Source organism: Colossoma macropomum, unplaced genomic scaffold (genome assembly GCF_904425465.1).
Source record: "Colossoma macropomum unplaced genomic scaffold, Colossoma_macropomum, whole genome shotgun sequence".
NCBI lineage: Eukaryota > Metazoa > Chordata > Actinopteri > Characiformes > Serrasalmidae > Colossoma > Colossoma macropomum.
Window position 1 is genome coordinate 11,469,732 of NW_023494793.1, and position 16,808 is coordinate 11,486,539.

At 38.9% G+C, this 16,808-nt stretch overlaps 1 protein-coding gene across 1 annotated transcript; it reads right to left on the bottom strand.

Moving 5' to 3' along the window:
* Positions 1-653: 653 nt before the first annotated feature.
* LOC118813254 (centrosomal protein of 120 kDa) lies at positions 654-16,265 on the bottom strand. Its single transcript, XM_036578483.1, has 20 exons — positions 16,083-16,265; positions 13,253-13,409; positions 13,036-13,150; positions 12,723-12,858; positions 12,241-12,389; positions 11,911-12,108; positions 11,558-11,782; positions 10,133-10,373; positions 9,803-9,992; positions 9,559-9,708; positions 8,747-8,929; positions 8,365-8,461; positions 8,009-8,161; positions 7,738-7,827; positions 7,521-7,613; positions 7,072-7,233; positions 4,661-4,783; positions 4,124-4,222; positions 1,640-1,785; positions 654-1,318 (listed from the first exon to the last, which is right to left on the bottom strand). Exons 1-20 carry the CDS (start codon positions 16,129-16,131, stop codon positions 1,117-1,119), a joined length of 2,958 nt encoding a protein of 985 aa, XP_036434376.1. The 5' UTR covers positions 16,132-16,265; the 3' UTR covers positions 654-1,116.
* Positions 16,266-16,808: the final 543 nt, after the last annotated feature.

Here is a 16,808-nt window from a genome sequence, read left to right on the forward strand (position 1 = left end):
TTCCAAGTTGTTTCTTATTTCCTGCATTGCTGTGTCAAGCGCCAGTAATGAATCACTGAGGATATAGTTGATAACTGCAACTTAGTCTATCTGTGTATTTTGTGTTAAAGGATTATAATTTAATAAGGGGCATAAAACATCCAATTTAAAATTGCTTTCTTAAAATGGATGTCATTGACATCATGTCCTAGGATTAGTATGTGAAATACAAATAAAATTTTTCATGAGTATATAACTTTTGCAAAAACAGACAAATTGTAAGAGAGAAGTTGCTAAATAAATATCAAATCTTCTATATTAAATCTAATTTTACCTCAACTGACAATATTAGCTGTTAATGATTATCTGTGTTCCCACACCTGAGAGGAAGGATGGAAGAATTCCTGTGGTAAATTGTAATGGAAAGTAAAGTATGGAGCAGTAAAATATAATTAGGGCAGTTATTATATTGTATATTATATACATTTTATTCTTAATCAGTTCTTATGGTACAGTTTAAATACCAGCACAAGTAGCAATGGAAGGTAGTTATCCATCGCTGTCTGCATTTTACTTCCCATTATAACAAGAAGTTTTAATGAATTTACACATTTTTAAAACATGTTGTAGAGTATTCTAAAAGACTGAAGTTAACTATCAAGAAAAAACTGCAGTCATCACAAAATAATTTATTAGATAAAGATAGAAATATAAAAGTAACAGAACACATACACTTGAGTTAAAACATAAAATAAATAGAGATTGACACAACCTTAACCAAATTCAAAAATGGCTGAAAAAAATTCATGTAACTATTTCTTGAGAGATAGTGCCATCTGCTGAAATCACACTCACTGAAACTATGGGAACGGTTTCATAATGAACATCCACAGCTACAATCTGTGCAAGTGTTACACAGACAGACACAGACAGACCTACACCTCACTTACCATGAATGGTACACAATTATTAATTTTGAACTGAGTAAAAATGGCTTTAAAAAAATAAAGCAGTGGGCTTTATGTGTTATGTCTGATTTGGAATGCATATGATTTTCCCCGCATTAAGAAATGCTGTAGTTTGCCTTGAATATTGGGAAATGTGGTAATGCTTATCTCATCTGTACTGATATGGCCATTAGTTTGGAGCTCTGCTGGCCATGGTCTCTTGAATCTGCCTGTTGAGTTCAGCAATGATGCGGTCCTCGTGTGTGTATACACCTGTGCGCAGCAGTGTGTCTCTCTCCTCCAGCAGGCGACTCAGGTGGTCATCAGCGCTCTCATTCAGAGAGACACAGGCTGGCTCTTTCCATGTCCTCTTCTCCTCTTGCTGCTTTAGCCTGGACAAGAGGGACAAACGTAATCAGTGTAAACAGTATTAAAAGTTGTGCTCTGAGCTTTAGTATTTCAATATTACCCCAGTTTAAGAGAAGCTTGTGAGCCAGTCACATTCAACAGAATGACCTGTGGGGAAACTGCTTATTTCAACGCAATTTGAAGTGGAGGCATTTCTCAAGCAGCAGATAACCATAAATAAATGGAAAACTTTTTTTTTGGGAGGATCATAAAAAACTCTTCTTTGGTCACTCAAACTAGCAGTACGTTTCCAGCGGTCGCATTTGGATTTAACAGTGGTAGGTTTTGTGGATGGTGGTTCGTACCTGTTCAGCTCATTGCGGATGTCCTGGAGCTCGTGTTTCTCGTTCTTGACAGCTTCCTTCTCCTCGGCTGCCAGGTAGCGCAGCCTCATATGCTCCAACTCCTGCTGCTGCTTCTTCAGCCGTATCATAGCGTTCTCCTGCTCTCTCTGAAAACCAAACAAACCCAGGGGGAGAGAGAGTGTAAGACAGAGATTCAACACCACTTAGTGCTCCACATACCACCATAGAGCAGAATAACAAATGATGTTATTTAACCATTCTGTATTCCAAATGGTTTATGAACATCGTAGAGGCAATTTGACATTTTCCCCTTTAGAACCATTTTGCTTTCTATCATAAAAAGATATCCTTGCAATAACGATAGTTACATTCTGCCTGAGCTAGTCTAATTGCTTTGGAGAAATACAGTGCATTCGCAGTTCAATAGCTGTTTAATTGAATCTGACCTTCAGAACTGGCAGTATAATGAGAAACTGCTGAAATCTGAGGTTAAAATCGTCATTACAGTCCTGCAGTACCATTAAGAAACCACACATCAATATTCTGGCCTATTTGCTGACAGAACAAAGCCCGTGTGAAAATTTAAGCATGCTCTCACATAATAGCTCAACTTGGCCTTATTTTATCATTGAACTGATATGTTTACATATAATCTAATTTAATTTTGCGTTTTCATGCCGCATTAGAGGCCAATACACCATTTGCAGTAACCTAAATTGCAAGAAAAACAAACCCACCAAGTTGTAGCCATAGCCCTCATAGCCAAGTGAATGCTGAAGAAAAACACTGAAACAATTATCTTGCAGATTTTCTTAAGGTCCCTAGGGCTACAGTGTTTTCTTTGCTACCTGTGGTTGATGGCTAAGCTAAATATTTCCAGAGGCCTAAACTGACGATAAAAAGGTGCGTGGCAAGAGGTTCACCAAACCAGGCCTTAACTAATGGTTGTAGGACCTTGACAAATTGTATACACAAGCATATTTTGCATTGCCTTGACCTGGTGGGGCAGAGGAGTGAGAAAGCAGCTGAGTGACCAGTAAATGACCTGTGGCTCTCCTCCAGAGGGGGGTCAGACAGAGGACTCGCTGGAGAGAAGAAGGCTGCCAGACTACAGCTCAAGTGCAGTTTTTTGCAGAGGACTAAGCTGACAAGAACAGGACAAGCACCTGGGGGATTTCACGGCTTAAAATTTCCCAGGTCTTCAAACTGACAAAGAAATACCAAAGTAGTTTGAGAAAGAAGGGAGTAAAAAGGCAAAGTCTGGTGCATTAGGGCCTAAGGAGATAAGATATTCTCAGAGTTAGCGCATTGGAATGTGCATTGGACTCAGGGTGATCATCATGAATTTTTCCTTCTCCAAGTACCCTGAAATTCACGTTTTCTTTTTTACTGTCATGGGAAACTGTCGAAAATTCCCCAAATCGGAGTGTGTTACTAAAGTCATGGTAAAGCATAAGTCATTGTAAATAACACAACATGGATTCAGCTAAATTAGCTACTCTAACCAGGTTAGTACAACACAGGTGCAAAATAAGCCTCAAACTTTCATTTACAAATTTTTCTACGAGTGAACTTGGTGTTTAAATGGTTAATACACAGGCTAATTCTTAGCATAATACAAACCTGATTTATAGCTCTCTTTCATATTAAGTTATAGACCCCTTTGTGCACCATAAATCAACTGCTGTTTTCTTAACATATATCTGGCACTTAAAGAGAAGAAAGAAAAAAAAGGAAAGGGGGGGTGAGTCGCTCTCAAACTTTCCAGCTGGACTTTGTCTTTAACAGTTATTAGCAAGGGCCGATAAGCTCTTTGCATCTGCTCTGTTTACACTGGTATTAGTTCTTTACAGGGTTCACTTGAGAAGGAGTCCAATATTTCAAAGCAAATACCACAAGCTAGTGACAGGCTTACTGTTTCTCAATGTACACTGTGAAGTTTTTTTTTTGAAAAATTTACATCTGGTTTAAACGCAGTAAGAAATGGCACATTTTCTTGCGCCCGTTTTGACTACCATGCATGGCTACTCATGCAAGATACAGGATACCTCAGTCTCCTTTGTTTTTGATCCATGGCTATGTTGAGGGACACACACTAGATCTTACAGTGCAGCTCTCCCTGAATGTGTACGTTATGATCAGTCGACCGGGAAAACAGCTCATGTATCGGAGGGAAAAAGAATGTTCTAGACTGTAGAAATCACTGGTCTTTCTTGACAAAAGCTTCTGAAAAGTACAATCAACTAAATAAAGCTGCCAAAAAAAAAATAAATAAACTGAAATCACACAAATAAATTAATCATTGCAATACATAGTTCTCATATTGTGTTCATTGCAGACCACCATGTACAGTGACATTTTAACTGCTCCATTCTGTTTTCAAATCCTAATGAAATACATAACTGACAACCAAAGTTTGTATTATCTTCTTACTTTGGAACTAAATACAATAATGCACTAAAAGAAAGTGATACAACAGCTTACCTGCTTAAATCTCGCCAGTTCTTTCAGAGCACGTCCCCACTGCTGCTTGTAATGAAGTTTAGATTTCGTTGTTGATTCCAGTTTCCGTTCCAGTTCCGCCTTGGGAATGATAAAGCCACAACAGTTTTCAGCACAAGGCTCCTGGTAATTTACGAATGTGTTTACATCACACCTCAGAGGCTACTGTCTACTCATTTCTGTTCGACAGAAGTCATGCCAACACTTTATTTGAAGGTTTCAATTTAGGGCTACAAAGCACATACATAACCCATTCACAAACTACACACTTGCAAATGGACCATCAACCTATATGAACACTGCCTGCGGCTGCCTGCTTAAACATCTGATTTATCCACAATTTATGTAAGTGTTATGAATGTTTTATGAAGGCTTCAAGTATGGATCTTCAACTAATTAGGCAATTATGATTATTTTATGAGTTCATACTGAATTAACAAATGAATACATTCAAGAGCATTTACCAAGTCTAAAACAAAAGGCTACTGAATACTGTGTTTTATGTCTATTTTCACTGACCTTCTCCAATCGGAGCATGTTGATCTCGGACTGCAAGCGGATTTCTGGCCGAGTGTTCTGTTGGTCACGATACTGTTGAAAGTCTTTTTCGAGCAGCTTATACTTCTTTTCGGCCTCTGTTAGCTTTTGTGTAGAAAACAAAATATGACATAATGAAACATGATTTAAAAAAAAAAAACGGAAAAGCGGCATTTACTGTTTTTATATCATTGTCTGGCTTCACTTGAAAATTCTCCTGTACATTGCCAATGTAGATTTTACAGCAATCCTAAGCACAACTGCTTGAACTGTCTGAATTTGAAAATACAGCACCTTTTCAGACAGTAAGCGTGCAAGATTGCAGAATGGTTTAATGGAACAGTTCCAGAACAAGTCTTGTTGCAGCCTTCCTATACTTCATACAGCCCAAGAGTACAGCAGCACAAAAAGCAGAGAATGATAACGATAGCAGCTTCATAAACGTTCAGCCGTGCTGTGCCAAGGATCACCTTACTGAACAATGCTTACAGCATGGCAAAGTGAGAACAAGTAAAAAGAGTCTGGGATTCAGAACTCAATCATTTTCTAATCCATTTTAAATTGGAGGTTAAATTCTGGGCTGACACTAATAACCAATATTTTCATATCTGTATCTCCTAATGTTGCTGAAAATAGCGATACAATAATGAATAAATTTAAGTGTAAAATTGGATGATAATACATCAAATACATTAATGAAATCAAAAACATTGTTTTGCAAATTGTTGTATCCTTTACTGGTGAAAAAGAAAGCTCCCAAATGAGTCGACTGATTTGGAATATGGGCAATTTAATGCATCATCATACCGGCACTAGCTAAATCTCGCTTGAATCCTTAGATTGATCCAATATTGATATTGTAATTTTAGATAATTACTGTATCTGCTGACAGCAATATAATACTGATTGTATTATGCATGTGTAAAAAGGCTACATCATAAATACTTATTTCTACACGTGCAGATTGACTCCTTGCACTTTCTGTTTAACACTACTCAGTGCAAACAAATGCCCAATTCTCAGCTAACGAGAGCTACTGCTTCAGCACGCTCAAGAGCCGCAAGACTTGAAGGGTGTTAGACAGCGCCCAATGTAACTAAAACCCTGCAAGCTCTCTCCATTCCACAGTCTTCCCTTTCTGACACAAACCAGACCCCGAAAAGAAACCCAACACACACAAAGCATGGCACTCTGAGACAAGGCAAGGAGTGTCCAACAGAAAAGGCGGAGGAGGATTCTGGTCTGATAAACTAGTTAGAGTGTGCCGACACAGGACAAATGTATGTTTACACGTTCCTGACACGGGAGGGAAGACAAGATATAGAGCCGTGTGGCAGCCCAGGCCGAGGATCTCTCATCGCAAAGGCCTTTCTCCTTTACGCATGTCAGAAACCTACTTTGCTTGATTTGTTAGCGCCGGGGTCGGTCCAGATGTTTCTGGGAAAAAAAAAAAAAATGAGACGGCAGACTGAACTATTTCAGTAGGTGGGCTGTCTGTGCAAAGGACGATGGGAGAGACTGGCTAAGACGAGGCTTTTTTTCTATTAAAAAAAGCTCTGAGAAATATGGTCATAAGGGAAAAATGCAACAAGACAGAAACACAGTCTGACACAAGCTAGGTTTTGCACAGCAGTCAAGCATATTTTTTTTCGGCTAGTTGATTAATTAGGCCAGTGATAAAATGTGCTCAAGTAAACAGAGTTCATGTGACAATTCTAGATTATTAAAATAGAGAGCCAAAGTTCGCCTAATGCTCTCTGGAGTCTGCTTGCCAGTAAAGCAATCTCTCAAATATGTTTTAAAAGGAAAGCCTTAAAATTAAGAATGCTTAGCAGCACCTTCCCAAACAAATACTAGCCTATAAAAACAGAACCGTGGAGAATCTACTGGTGCAAATCTGACATACTAAAAAATTTCACTTTTAGATTTGTGGCTTTAGATTTCAAGGATAACCTTTTATGTATGTGTGTGTGTGTGTGTGTGTGTGTGTGTATATTTATATATATATATATATATATATATACACACACACACACAAACACACCCACACACACACACATGCTGTATGTTTACATACTACATCAAAGATTTGCTTTCAACCATTCAAGAAAAACTTGGTTTTCCATTAAATGGGTCCTTTAAAGGTAATTCCCTTGTTTACTTAACAATAATTAATCACTAACAATAACAATAATTGATGCTAGCCAATAGATACAGCCTATTCACATCCAGACTTCAGCAGCACTTTGACTTTTTCTTCTACTTAAAGCAGCCAGAAGAGAAAGGGGGAGGAGTGATCTTATGCCCCATTGACCTTGAGGTCAACATTTTCTCCAGCGCTGCTCTTTGTAGGGCAGAAATTGAACTTGCTGCACAATGTCTACTGCGGTTACCTGCTGTTGCTGCCGGGCGAGGTCCTCCTCAAGCTGCCTGACCTTTAACCTCTCCAGTTCCACCTGGTGGGCACAGTCTTCGCGCAAACGTCGGCCGCTGTCTTGCAGCTCGCGCATGCTGAACTCATGCTCTGTGCGCATCTCCCTCTGCAGCCTCTGGGTCTACACACATACACAAACGTTAACACATGCATTTACTGCAACTGTATGTATGGTGGCACTCATCTTTAATGCATACAGTGCCAGTGACTAGAGCTGACTAGATCTGTATAAGATGATGCCTTTGGCAAAAATTCAAGGCAAGCTCATCGCAAGTCTAAACAAATTGAGAGAACATAAGCTATGCACACATCTAATTAATTCATATTAATACTCCAGTGTTTGTTTAAGCTTTGGCCTACCCAAGTATTCCTGTGTACTGTGATAATGGCAATGCACTGACAACTAACCTCCAACTCTGCATGAGCGAGGGTCTTCTCTCTCTTTTCCAGATCGGCAAGAGTCTTCTGTAGCTGTTCTTCCAACAGATTATATTCCATCTCCTGGGAAAATGATTCCAAAAATGGGCACGGTTTTGCAAACCTTCATCAAGCTGTTCATGCTGTTATAAAACTGGCAGTGCCATTTTTCAAACACAAATGACCTACAGCTGCCATGTCAGAGTACCTTCTTCTTAACAAGTGCTTCTCGTTCCCGGTCTCTCTTCCTCCACTCCTCTGCCAGGGCCTGCATGTGGCTCAGCTCTTTCTGCTTCAGCTACAAAGAAGCCGAATCCACATTACTTTCCATCTTATTCCAAACATCAATGTTTTGTCATGCTTAAGCCTGGACTGAAGGTTTTTAAACTATGAAACCTCAATATAAAAACACATCAACATGAAAGATGAGGAACATTAAAAATACAGTTGTTAGAAGATTCATAAAAAAGAAAGATAACCTGGTTATCAAACAGATCCTCCTGCATCTCCTTCCACATCTCAAGCTCAAGAGCTGCCTTGTATTCCAGAGTCTCCCGTGACTTGGCTGCCACTTCAACCCCACTGTGAGGCTGAGGAGCGACTGCTGTCTTCTGATGAACCTGGTTACCACTCTGTCACAATCATATATGAGAACATATTATTATTTTGGCCATATTGTTCTTTTTAATGTCTACTGACTAAGCCATATATAAGAATAAAATACACTGCCAATAGTGCATATTCACTGTTGCTCAATCTAGTGTAGAAGTAAGCTTATTGGGCATCTGGAAAAACACATCACAAATTTGAATCATAAACATTAGGCAAGTTTTACCAGAGAAGATTCAGATATGAGGATGTCTTGGGCTTTTACTAGACCCATGTCTTCCAGAACCGCCACATAACTCAGTTCAGCCACCTTCTCATTTGATCTATGTAAAGACAGAATTAAGCAAAATTTCAAATATCAGTTCTGGATTTTTACATGAGAGCTGAACTACTCTTAGTTGTTAGTAACAGAAGATTACATGGATTACTAGAACTGAGAACGGCCTTTGTCTTCGACTTAAAAAAGTGCTACATGCCTGCCATCTAAAGGCATGTTTATGCTACTGCACCTAAGATTCTCTGGTGACTAAATAAGAATTGGTCTGTGGTCTAAACTGTATTGTACTGACAAAAACATATGTAACTATACAGCTAAATACTACACAAACCCTTGTGCTTTGACAACAGGTAGCCTTTCAGAATAAGTCTGTCTCCAGTGCTGCTGGCCAGACTGGCCAAGAAAGCGAGTCTTCTCAGAGGTAAGGAGATGTGAAAGCTGGATGCTGGACATGCCAAGTAAGATGTCTCTGGAACTTGGGTCTCGATGCCACATTTCCACTACCAGAGGAACTCTTCAAGAAACAGAAAAGACATGTGGTCACTCATACTTCATTGAAACAAGCAGAGATACACTACTGGAAGTGCTATCGCTACCACATTTGTATTCATAAGTAGATGTTTTTTTCTGATCCGAATCAGATAAATTGTTGTGCATCTTGTTTGTTGTGAAGAAAAATTATTTAAAAAAAAACAGTGAAGCTTGTCAATACAGAATGTAAATCACATGTAATTGTAATTTACTGCATAACTTACAATGTAAATAGGTAATAACATCTGAATAGTACAGCAAAATGGAAGTAATACTTATCAATTTCTAATAGCCACCATCAGATGTGCCAGCGCACACAGTGTACACAAATTCAAGACCAATGGTTTTAATGAAGGTAAGCACACTGATGCCACAATACTGCACAACGGAGCGTGTTGCATCGCGTCCTGTTTGTAGTGGCTCTAAGAGTAAAAGTTATATTATAGCATATTATATGGCTTGATAATACAATGACTTTCATGTGAACCATGTGTTTTGTTGATCTGCATCTCGCATCAGGAGAGACAAGATACGACAGAAACAGTTTTGTTTTAAAGCCTGTAGCTAGTTTGTAAGTATAAAATGTCATGTAAAATTGTAGTGCGCAGTCACCTTAAAAATGTGTCCTGGAGTTGATTAGGCAGTGCAGCAAAATCAAAGGCACAGTATGACTGAGGTAGGAACACCTCTGTGTTCTTCTTTATCTCCACTGCAGGATTCGTCATGATGGGGGCTGCACTCCCAAAGAACTGGTAGGCATATCTAGTTATAAAATTAGACATGAAATTTACTAACCACTCATTACTGGAAACCCACTGATTAAATGGGCATCTTACTCACATTGGACACATTGTACCTCAGCATGCAGTTCACAGGGAAGCCCACATTTAGATCTCTGATGCTGCGCAGGTCCATGGAGAAGCAGTAATGATGCGCTGAGGCAGGGATAGCAATCTTTGGGGCAGACACGGTAATAGAGGATGCCTGAACGTCTGCCTCACTCTCCAGTGGCATGTCTGTAGCAGGTAATGCAGGAGCCAACAATTCTGAAACAACAACAGTAGCATCGCCTGTAGTGGATATTTAAGTCTGACTGAGAAATAAACAGCTTAAACCTGTAATAGGTCACCTTAAAAACCGTGCACACCATTCCACTAAGTTATGTTCAAAACCTACAAAAACAAACCTGATTGTTTTGGCTCAACATGCTCTGCATCTTCTGGCAGGCTCTCAGCCTCACTCTCTGAGTGCTGACGGTCAGGCGGCGGTGACGGCGAGGTCAGCGGCCGGACAGGAGATCTATGTGTCGGGGATGGGCTACGTGGTCTTGTCTTAGCTGGAGCTGGTTCAGGATGGACGTCCACTCCAGGGCTTTTCTTTACTGGAGACTTAAGCCCATCTCTACTTTTGATGGGTGGCTCTGGCAGCTTTTAAGAAAGAGATTAGATTAAACCAGTAAACTGAATCAAGGCATATCTTCTGTTTATCAAAAGCACTGTAAACTTAAAACTATTTTAAGTATAAGGGATTTACACACCAGTCTATTGTTATGATTTTAGCGCCACACTATTTGTTGTATTAGCAAAGTCTGTTTAATTTCTTCTCACTCCAGTGTAATAGTGCTAATGTAATGTGCCCAATTCTACAGTTATGAAAACACACTTGTGAACCTCTTGGAACTAAATATCTTTCTAGATCTGTGTGGCACTGCAACAATAAGTGTGTTGTGACAATAACATTTTTATTTATTATGACTTACATGAAGTGTTTGTTTTGGTGAGGGTCTGTCCCGCTTGACAATGCAACTTGCACAACTGCACTGGTTTGATTAAGCTGATGACTGTTCTGTTCAACTTGGACAGGTCAAGTCCAAAAACAGTACCATAGTGTTTGCCATATATTTTCTTGTCAGGCTAGGTGATAGACACACAAGCTACCAGAACTGCATATTGGCTGGTATCAAATGCATGCAAGCCCTAAGCAGTATCATCTCACGCTATTTTTTTAAGCCAATACGCTATGAGAATGCACTTTTTTACGTTCTCTTTTTTACGAAGGTTTACATTCTTTATACATTTAGTCAGGCGGAACGATTTGGACAAAACATCTAATTGCGATTTTTCTGACCAACATAACAACTGTGATTTTACAGAAAATAATTACACTTTCTCTGGTTTGAGGCTCAGTCATACTGCACCAGACTGCCAATTAGTTGTGATTGTGTTGTCATGTACACAGCATATAGTTGCTTCTGATTGGTCTAACTTGGTGCTGGTCCATCTTATCCGCAAAGGGCCGGTGTGGCTGCAGGTTTTCATTGTAAACAAGCAGGAACATACATGACTCTACTTGTTTAAACAACTGGTCTTTCTTCAAACAACTGATCATGTGCTCCTGCTTTGCTGGAATGAAAACCTGTAGCCACACCAGCCATTTACAGATAAGATAAAATTGGACACCCCTGGTCAAGCTCTTTTTCAGGCACTGCAAACATAAGCTCTAATTAGTTTTATTAATTGATAAAATGGCAACTTGCATCTTTTTAACACCAAATTTCAATAAAACACCACCCCAAACTAATATTTCTGTCTGATCTAGGTCCTTTGTATACCTCAGCACTGACATCCTCTCTTCTCAGTGTAATTGCCACCCCAACTGTTGGCTGTAAATCTACAGGAACAGCCTGGAGGCTCAGCTTGGTACGATTTGGGGGCTGCAAGACAAAGGCTCCCTCTATAGTGGCTGCCTCCTTGGCCAGATCCACACTGTTCTTCACCAGGGCAGCAAGAGAGATGTCAGTTCCTCCCAATGATTGATTTCCGCAGCAAAGGTGGACCTATACATTAAAGTAGACACAGGCATTCATACATAAGTGAAAGTAGCCGTAACTTGTTCGCATAACAAAAGTAGGTCATTTGTTACACAATCACACACCAGATGACTGTGATGGTTGAAGTGTATTACCTGAAGATTCTGCTGCTGACTGAGAAAGGCTCGTAGTAGCTTGTCATTGCTGCGGATACGAACTGAGGCTCTTTCAGGCTCAAAATTTGGACTTATGAGATTTTGGAATGGTTCACTGGTGACATCATTGTCCAGGAGAGAGTAAAAGAAGAAGAACTCTGAGCCTTCACTGGCCAGCTTTGCTGAACTGGAGATCAACTACAACATAAAAAGGAAAGATTTTCATTTTTCTCTTTGTCTACCAAGACAAACAAAATGACATGAATATTATGAGAGTAAGGACACACAAAAGAAGTCAAAGCTTTTTATGTCCTAGTGACTGAGCTTTACCTGCTCCAGATTGGTAGCAAAGGCAACAGTGACTGACAAAATAAACATGTCTTTGCAAAGATCTGCTGGTCCAATTTGATGATATCCTTCACCTTCATTTAGAACAGCCTCCAATTTAACAGACTCTAGATTGGCTAAGACAGGTGAACCTAGAAAAAAAGAAATGGTTATATAGTGGCATTAGAAAACAGGTACAGTGTAAACATAGGTATATCAGAGGTACATACTATCTAGCACCATATTTTAATGAATAAACACTGACCTGAGAAATACTTTGGAAAAAGAAACATGCATGAAGGATAAAGTGCTTTGGAAAGACAGAAGTTATAAATGAAATCAACAGAAGCAGATGGCAAAAAAGTTAGAAAGAAAGAAAGGAGTAATGAGAGAACCAAAAGTTCAAGTATCATTCATCATAGTAAAACAAATGCTTTTTTGTTAAGTTCCCCTTAACAAAAAAGACAGATGAAATTCAAATTTACCTGGTCTAGGTGGAGCTTTCTTTGCCTTAAATTGATCTGGTGGTTGTTTGGTATCATTCTCCAGGACCATGCTCAACAACAGAGCTGGCTTTAGTTTGGTATACTTGCTACTCAGCAAAGGATACCACTTAGGAGGCTGTAAAAACAACATTTTAATCAGATGCAATATATGTCAACATCGAGAATAAGGCTATGCTGTCTACCTATTTTTTAAGTGTATATTGAGGAACACAGTCCAAATACTTTATACAAGCATCATATTCAGAACAAACAAACATCAGCACAAAGCAACATATGTTGACTCAGGGCTTACTTGCTTAACCTCCTGTACTGATCTGAGATCCAGGACAATATATCCAACACTTTCCTTGGCAGATGTATTTGAATCAACTGCATAGCACTGTAATTTGATGGGTGTTCGCTGGAGTCTGTAGTAAGGGAAATCAGAAACCAAGCAGTTACCTTGCCTTTTAAACAAATAAAGAACACAGCTAAAGAAACTGAAGAACAAACACATTCAGAGTACATACCTATGCTGATGAAGTGTTCTGCGATCGAGCTCCCATGCCAACTCAGTACAAAACTGTGGCTGCTCCTTATGCTCCACAGGGTCTGTGGCTAGCTGCTCGCCATCAAACTTTGCCTGGACAACTAAAGTATGTCGTTGACTCTTGGGGAACTGACGACCTTAAAATTAATAGAGTGTTATGCTTTGTAATGCTAATCTAGGTACATTTAGTCTCCAATTCTACATTTTATAAATATTTATGAATCGGTATAAGCATCAGCATGTACATGAAAAATACTGGATATTGACACTGGCCCAGTTATTATCCCTAATTATTATTCTTATTATTATTCTTACTATTATTATTATTATTATTATTGTTATTACAATTACAACTACTACAACCACCATTAATCTTTTTTTTTAATCAAAAAATACTATTTGAAAGAATGCAATTTTAATTGCTTCCTACTTTATTCACAGCTGTCTTACAAATTTTAAGTGGAGAAATAACCTAATAATGCAGAGCTTTCGAACAAACGGTCTAATATGTTACATTCAGCATTCAATCCTCAGGTTTGGAAAAAATGGATGTGCTGGATTTCTTGAGTTACAAAAAGGGCTGGAGCTTGATTCATAGAAAATGATCAAATCAACACTATATATTTTCAACTAATCATTCAACCCTGTTACTGTTATTATTGTTAGTTATTATTATTATTAGTAGTAGTAGTAGTAGTAGTGGTAGTATTATGTGCACGGCTTAACAGAAATTGTACACAAATCTCTTTTTAAAAAGCAGTGCCTCAATTCTGCTATCTATGTACCTACTAACTATTTTCCTGTGTGATAAATGCTGTGGCTACTTCTTTAGTACAACAGTCTTTATGTACACTCACTGGACACCTTTAAACTATACTTTGTATGTACATTCACTGTCCAGTTTAACAGCTCCACTTACGATTGAGGTGCACTTTGTAGTTCTACAATTACAGAATGCATCATTTGTTAGCTTTGTCCTATTCATCACTTTATCCTATTCATCTATAATTAGGACCCTCACAGGACCACCACTAAGCAGGTATTATCTGAGTGACAGATCATTCTCTGCACTGCAGTGACACTGATATGGTACTTACACTTACTGTTGCACTGACTGGATCTGGAGTTTTTAAAAACTTCACTATCACTGCTGGACTGTGAACAGTCCACTAACCAAAAATATCCAACCAATAGCATCCTCTGGTCATAAACTGACCTCTGATGAGGGACTAGAGGATGACTAACCCAAACTGTGCAGCAACAGATGAGCTGTTGTCTCTGACGTTACATCTACAAGGTGGACCAACAAGATAGGTGTGTCTAATATAGTGGACAGCAAGTGTTTAAAGAATCCAGAACGACTGCTGTATCTGATCCACTAGAACCAGCAACACACACTGACATGACACTACCACGTTAGTGTCACTGCAGTGCTGAGAATGATCTTCAACTTAAATAATACCTGCTGGTCCTGACCACTGATGAACGAAGTAAAGACCACCTCTTAAATAATATCTGCACAGTGGTCGTCCTCACCACTGATGAATGGGGCGAGGGGGTGGGGGGGGGGCTTATGTCGTATAGCTATTAAATTATGTTAAAAAAGAAAGGAGCACGGCTTTAAGGTTCGTTTGTTAACCTTAGATAAATGTAACATTTATTATGACCACCTCCTTGTTTCTACGCTCATTGTCCATTTTATCAACTCCTCTTACTATATAGGTGCACTTTGTAGTTCTACAATTACAGACTGTCGCCCATCTGTTTCTCTGCATACTTTGTTAGCCCCCTTTCACCCTGTTCTTCAGTGGTCAGGACCCCCATGGCACCTCACAGAGCAGGCACTATTTGGGTGGTGGATCATTCTCAGCACTGCAGTAACACTGATGTGGTGGTGGTGGTGGTGGTGGTGTGATAGTGTGTTGTGCTGGTCTGAGTGGATCAGACACAGCAGTGCTGCTGGAGTTTTCAAACACAGGGTCCACTCTATTAGACACTCCTACCTTGTCAGTCCACCTTGCAGTAAGTGGAGCTGATAAAATGGACAATGAGCGTAGAAACAAGGAGGTGGTCATAATATTATGCTTGATCGGTGTATGTATACATTTATCTAAGGTTAACAAACGAACCTTAAAGCCGTGCTCCTTTTTTTAACATAATTTAATAGCTATATGGCATAAGCCTATTATGTTTGCACCTTTAAAATACACTAAATAGTACTGAAACTAAATGAGTAACTATAAAATAGGCTAACGTGTTATAAAGTATATCTTGTTTCTTTCCTCCAACTGTAACCGTCACAGGCATCAACGTCGCAACAGTAACTAACCAACAACGTTCGAACTTGGTTAAAGATTATAGCGTTAACATTACTAAAAGTCATGATATTATTGGTCGTAACATTATAATGTTATACATATGAAGTATTGTCTCTTGTCTTTAACACTGCAATAACACCCATATTTAAAGGCAATAAGCGAAGTCGGTTGCTCTCTAGCTAATAACAGCTTCCGTGGATACGACACAACAGCTGCTGTTCAATCTGTCACCTGCTGGAAGGATAAAAAGCTCAACAACTAACTTAAGCTAGCTAGTTAAATTTAACAGACTTTGTTAGCTATCTATAAGTTCATACCTTAAGCAGTTCAGTTACACGTTAAACGTGGTGAAAAAGAATTGTGTAGCTAATGATGAAGTTCTCCAAATTGCACTCTTTTTAACCAAAAACGTTTGTTTATTCTGGTATTAGCAACGTAGCTAGCTAGCAAGCTAACCAAGCTAATTAGCTTTACTGGCAACACCGAACGTACCTTCAAGGATAGAAACAACAATAAGAAGTTGGTCAGATTTTGAAGCCATGGCATTATCTTGATCCTCGTTCAAAAAAGTTCAGTTTGTGACAGTCATTCTTTCAAAAGGGCGCTCATACTCCCAGCTCAGTGGCATCAATACTATTTACTGCCGCTAGTTTGTTCAAAACTGAGCTTCACCCAAAGCCGCGGCGTTGGAGTGAGAGATTTGGTAGAGCCCCCTCTACAGTCAAGGATGTCTGGATAGACGTGAGTAAAGTGACAGTGCATTCTAAAATGAATTATTTTTGTAAAAATATTTGTATTTTTTGTTTTGCTCTTGCATCTAGAGCTCTGTAAATGAACCATTTTGACGTCTCTCAAAGCTGCCTATTAGCGTTAGTTATTACATGAAGTGCTTACAGATACATTACTTGATAATTGAGACATTGTTATGTTACATGCAGGCTGATGTAAGTTATTGCAAAATAGATCCAAAAGAAATTTTTCTAAATCACCACTGTTTTTCCGTTATCACAATAACATAAAAACTCACAACACACATGTAGGTTTACGAGTCATATTGCATAGTAAATAAAATTGCTATATTTATGCATTAGAGACATCAACACTGGTTCCTAACACCACCACCACCGTAAGGAGAATGTCGTCCCACCAGGTTCTTCAAGTTATGAAGAAAAGATACATTTTAAATTCTAATAGAGATGCAAAACTTAAAGTAAATAA

What these genes read in the sequence shown, in the direction of transcription:
- LOC118813254 (XM_036578483.1), bottom strand. Translation starts at nt 16,131, where the DNA reads ATGGCTTCAAAATCTGACCAACTTCTTATTGTTGTTTCTATCCTTGAA. An exon ending in GAAAGCTCCACCTAGACCAG is followed by an intron (nt 12,390 to 12,722) that starts GTAAATTTGAAT and finishes CTTTTTTTCTAG; the next exon opens with GTTCACCTGTCTTAGCCAAT. An exon ending in TCGCCCGGCAGCAACAGCAG is followed by an intron (nt 4,784 to 7,071) that starts GTAACCGCAGTA and finishes TCTACACAAAAG; the next exon opens with CTAACAGAGGCCGAAAAGAA.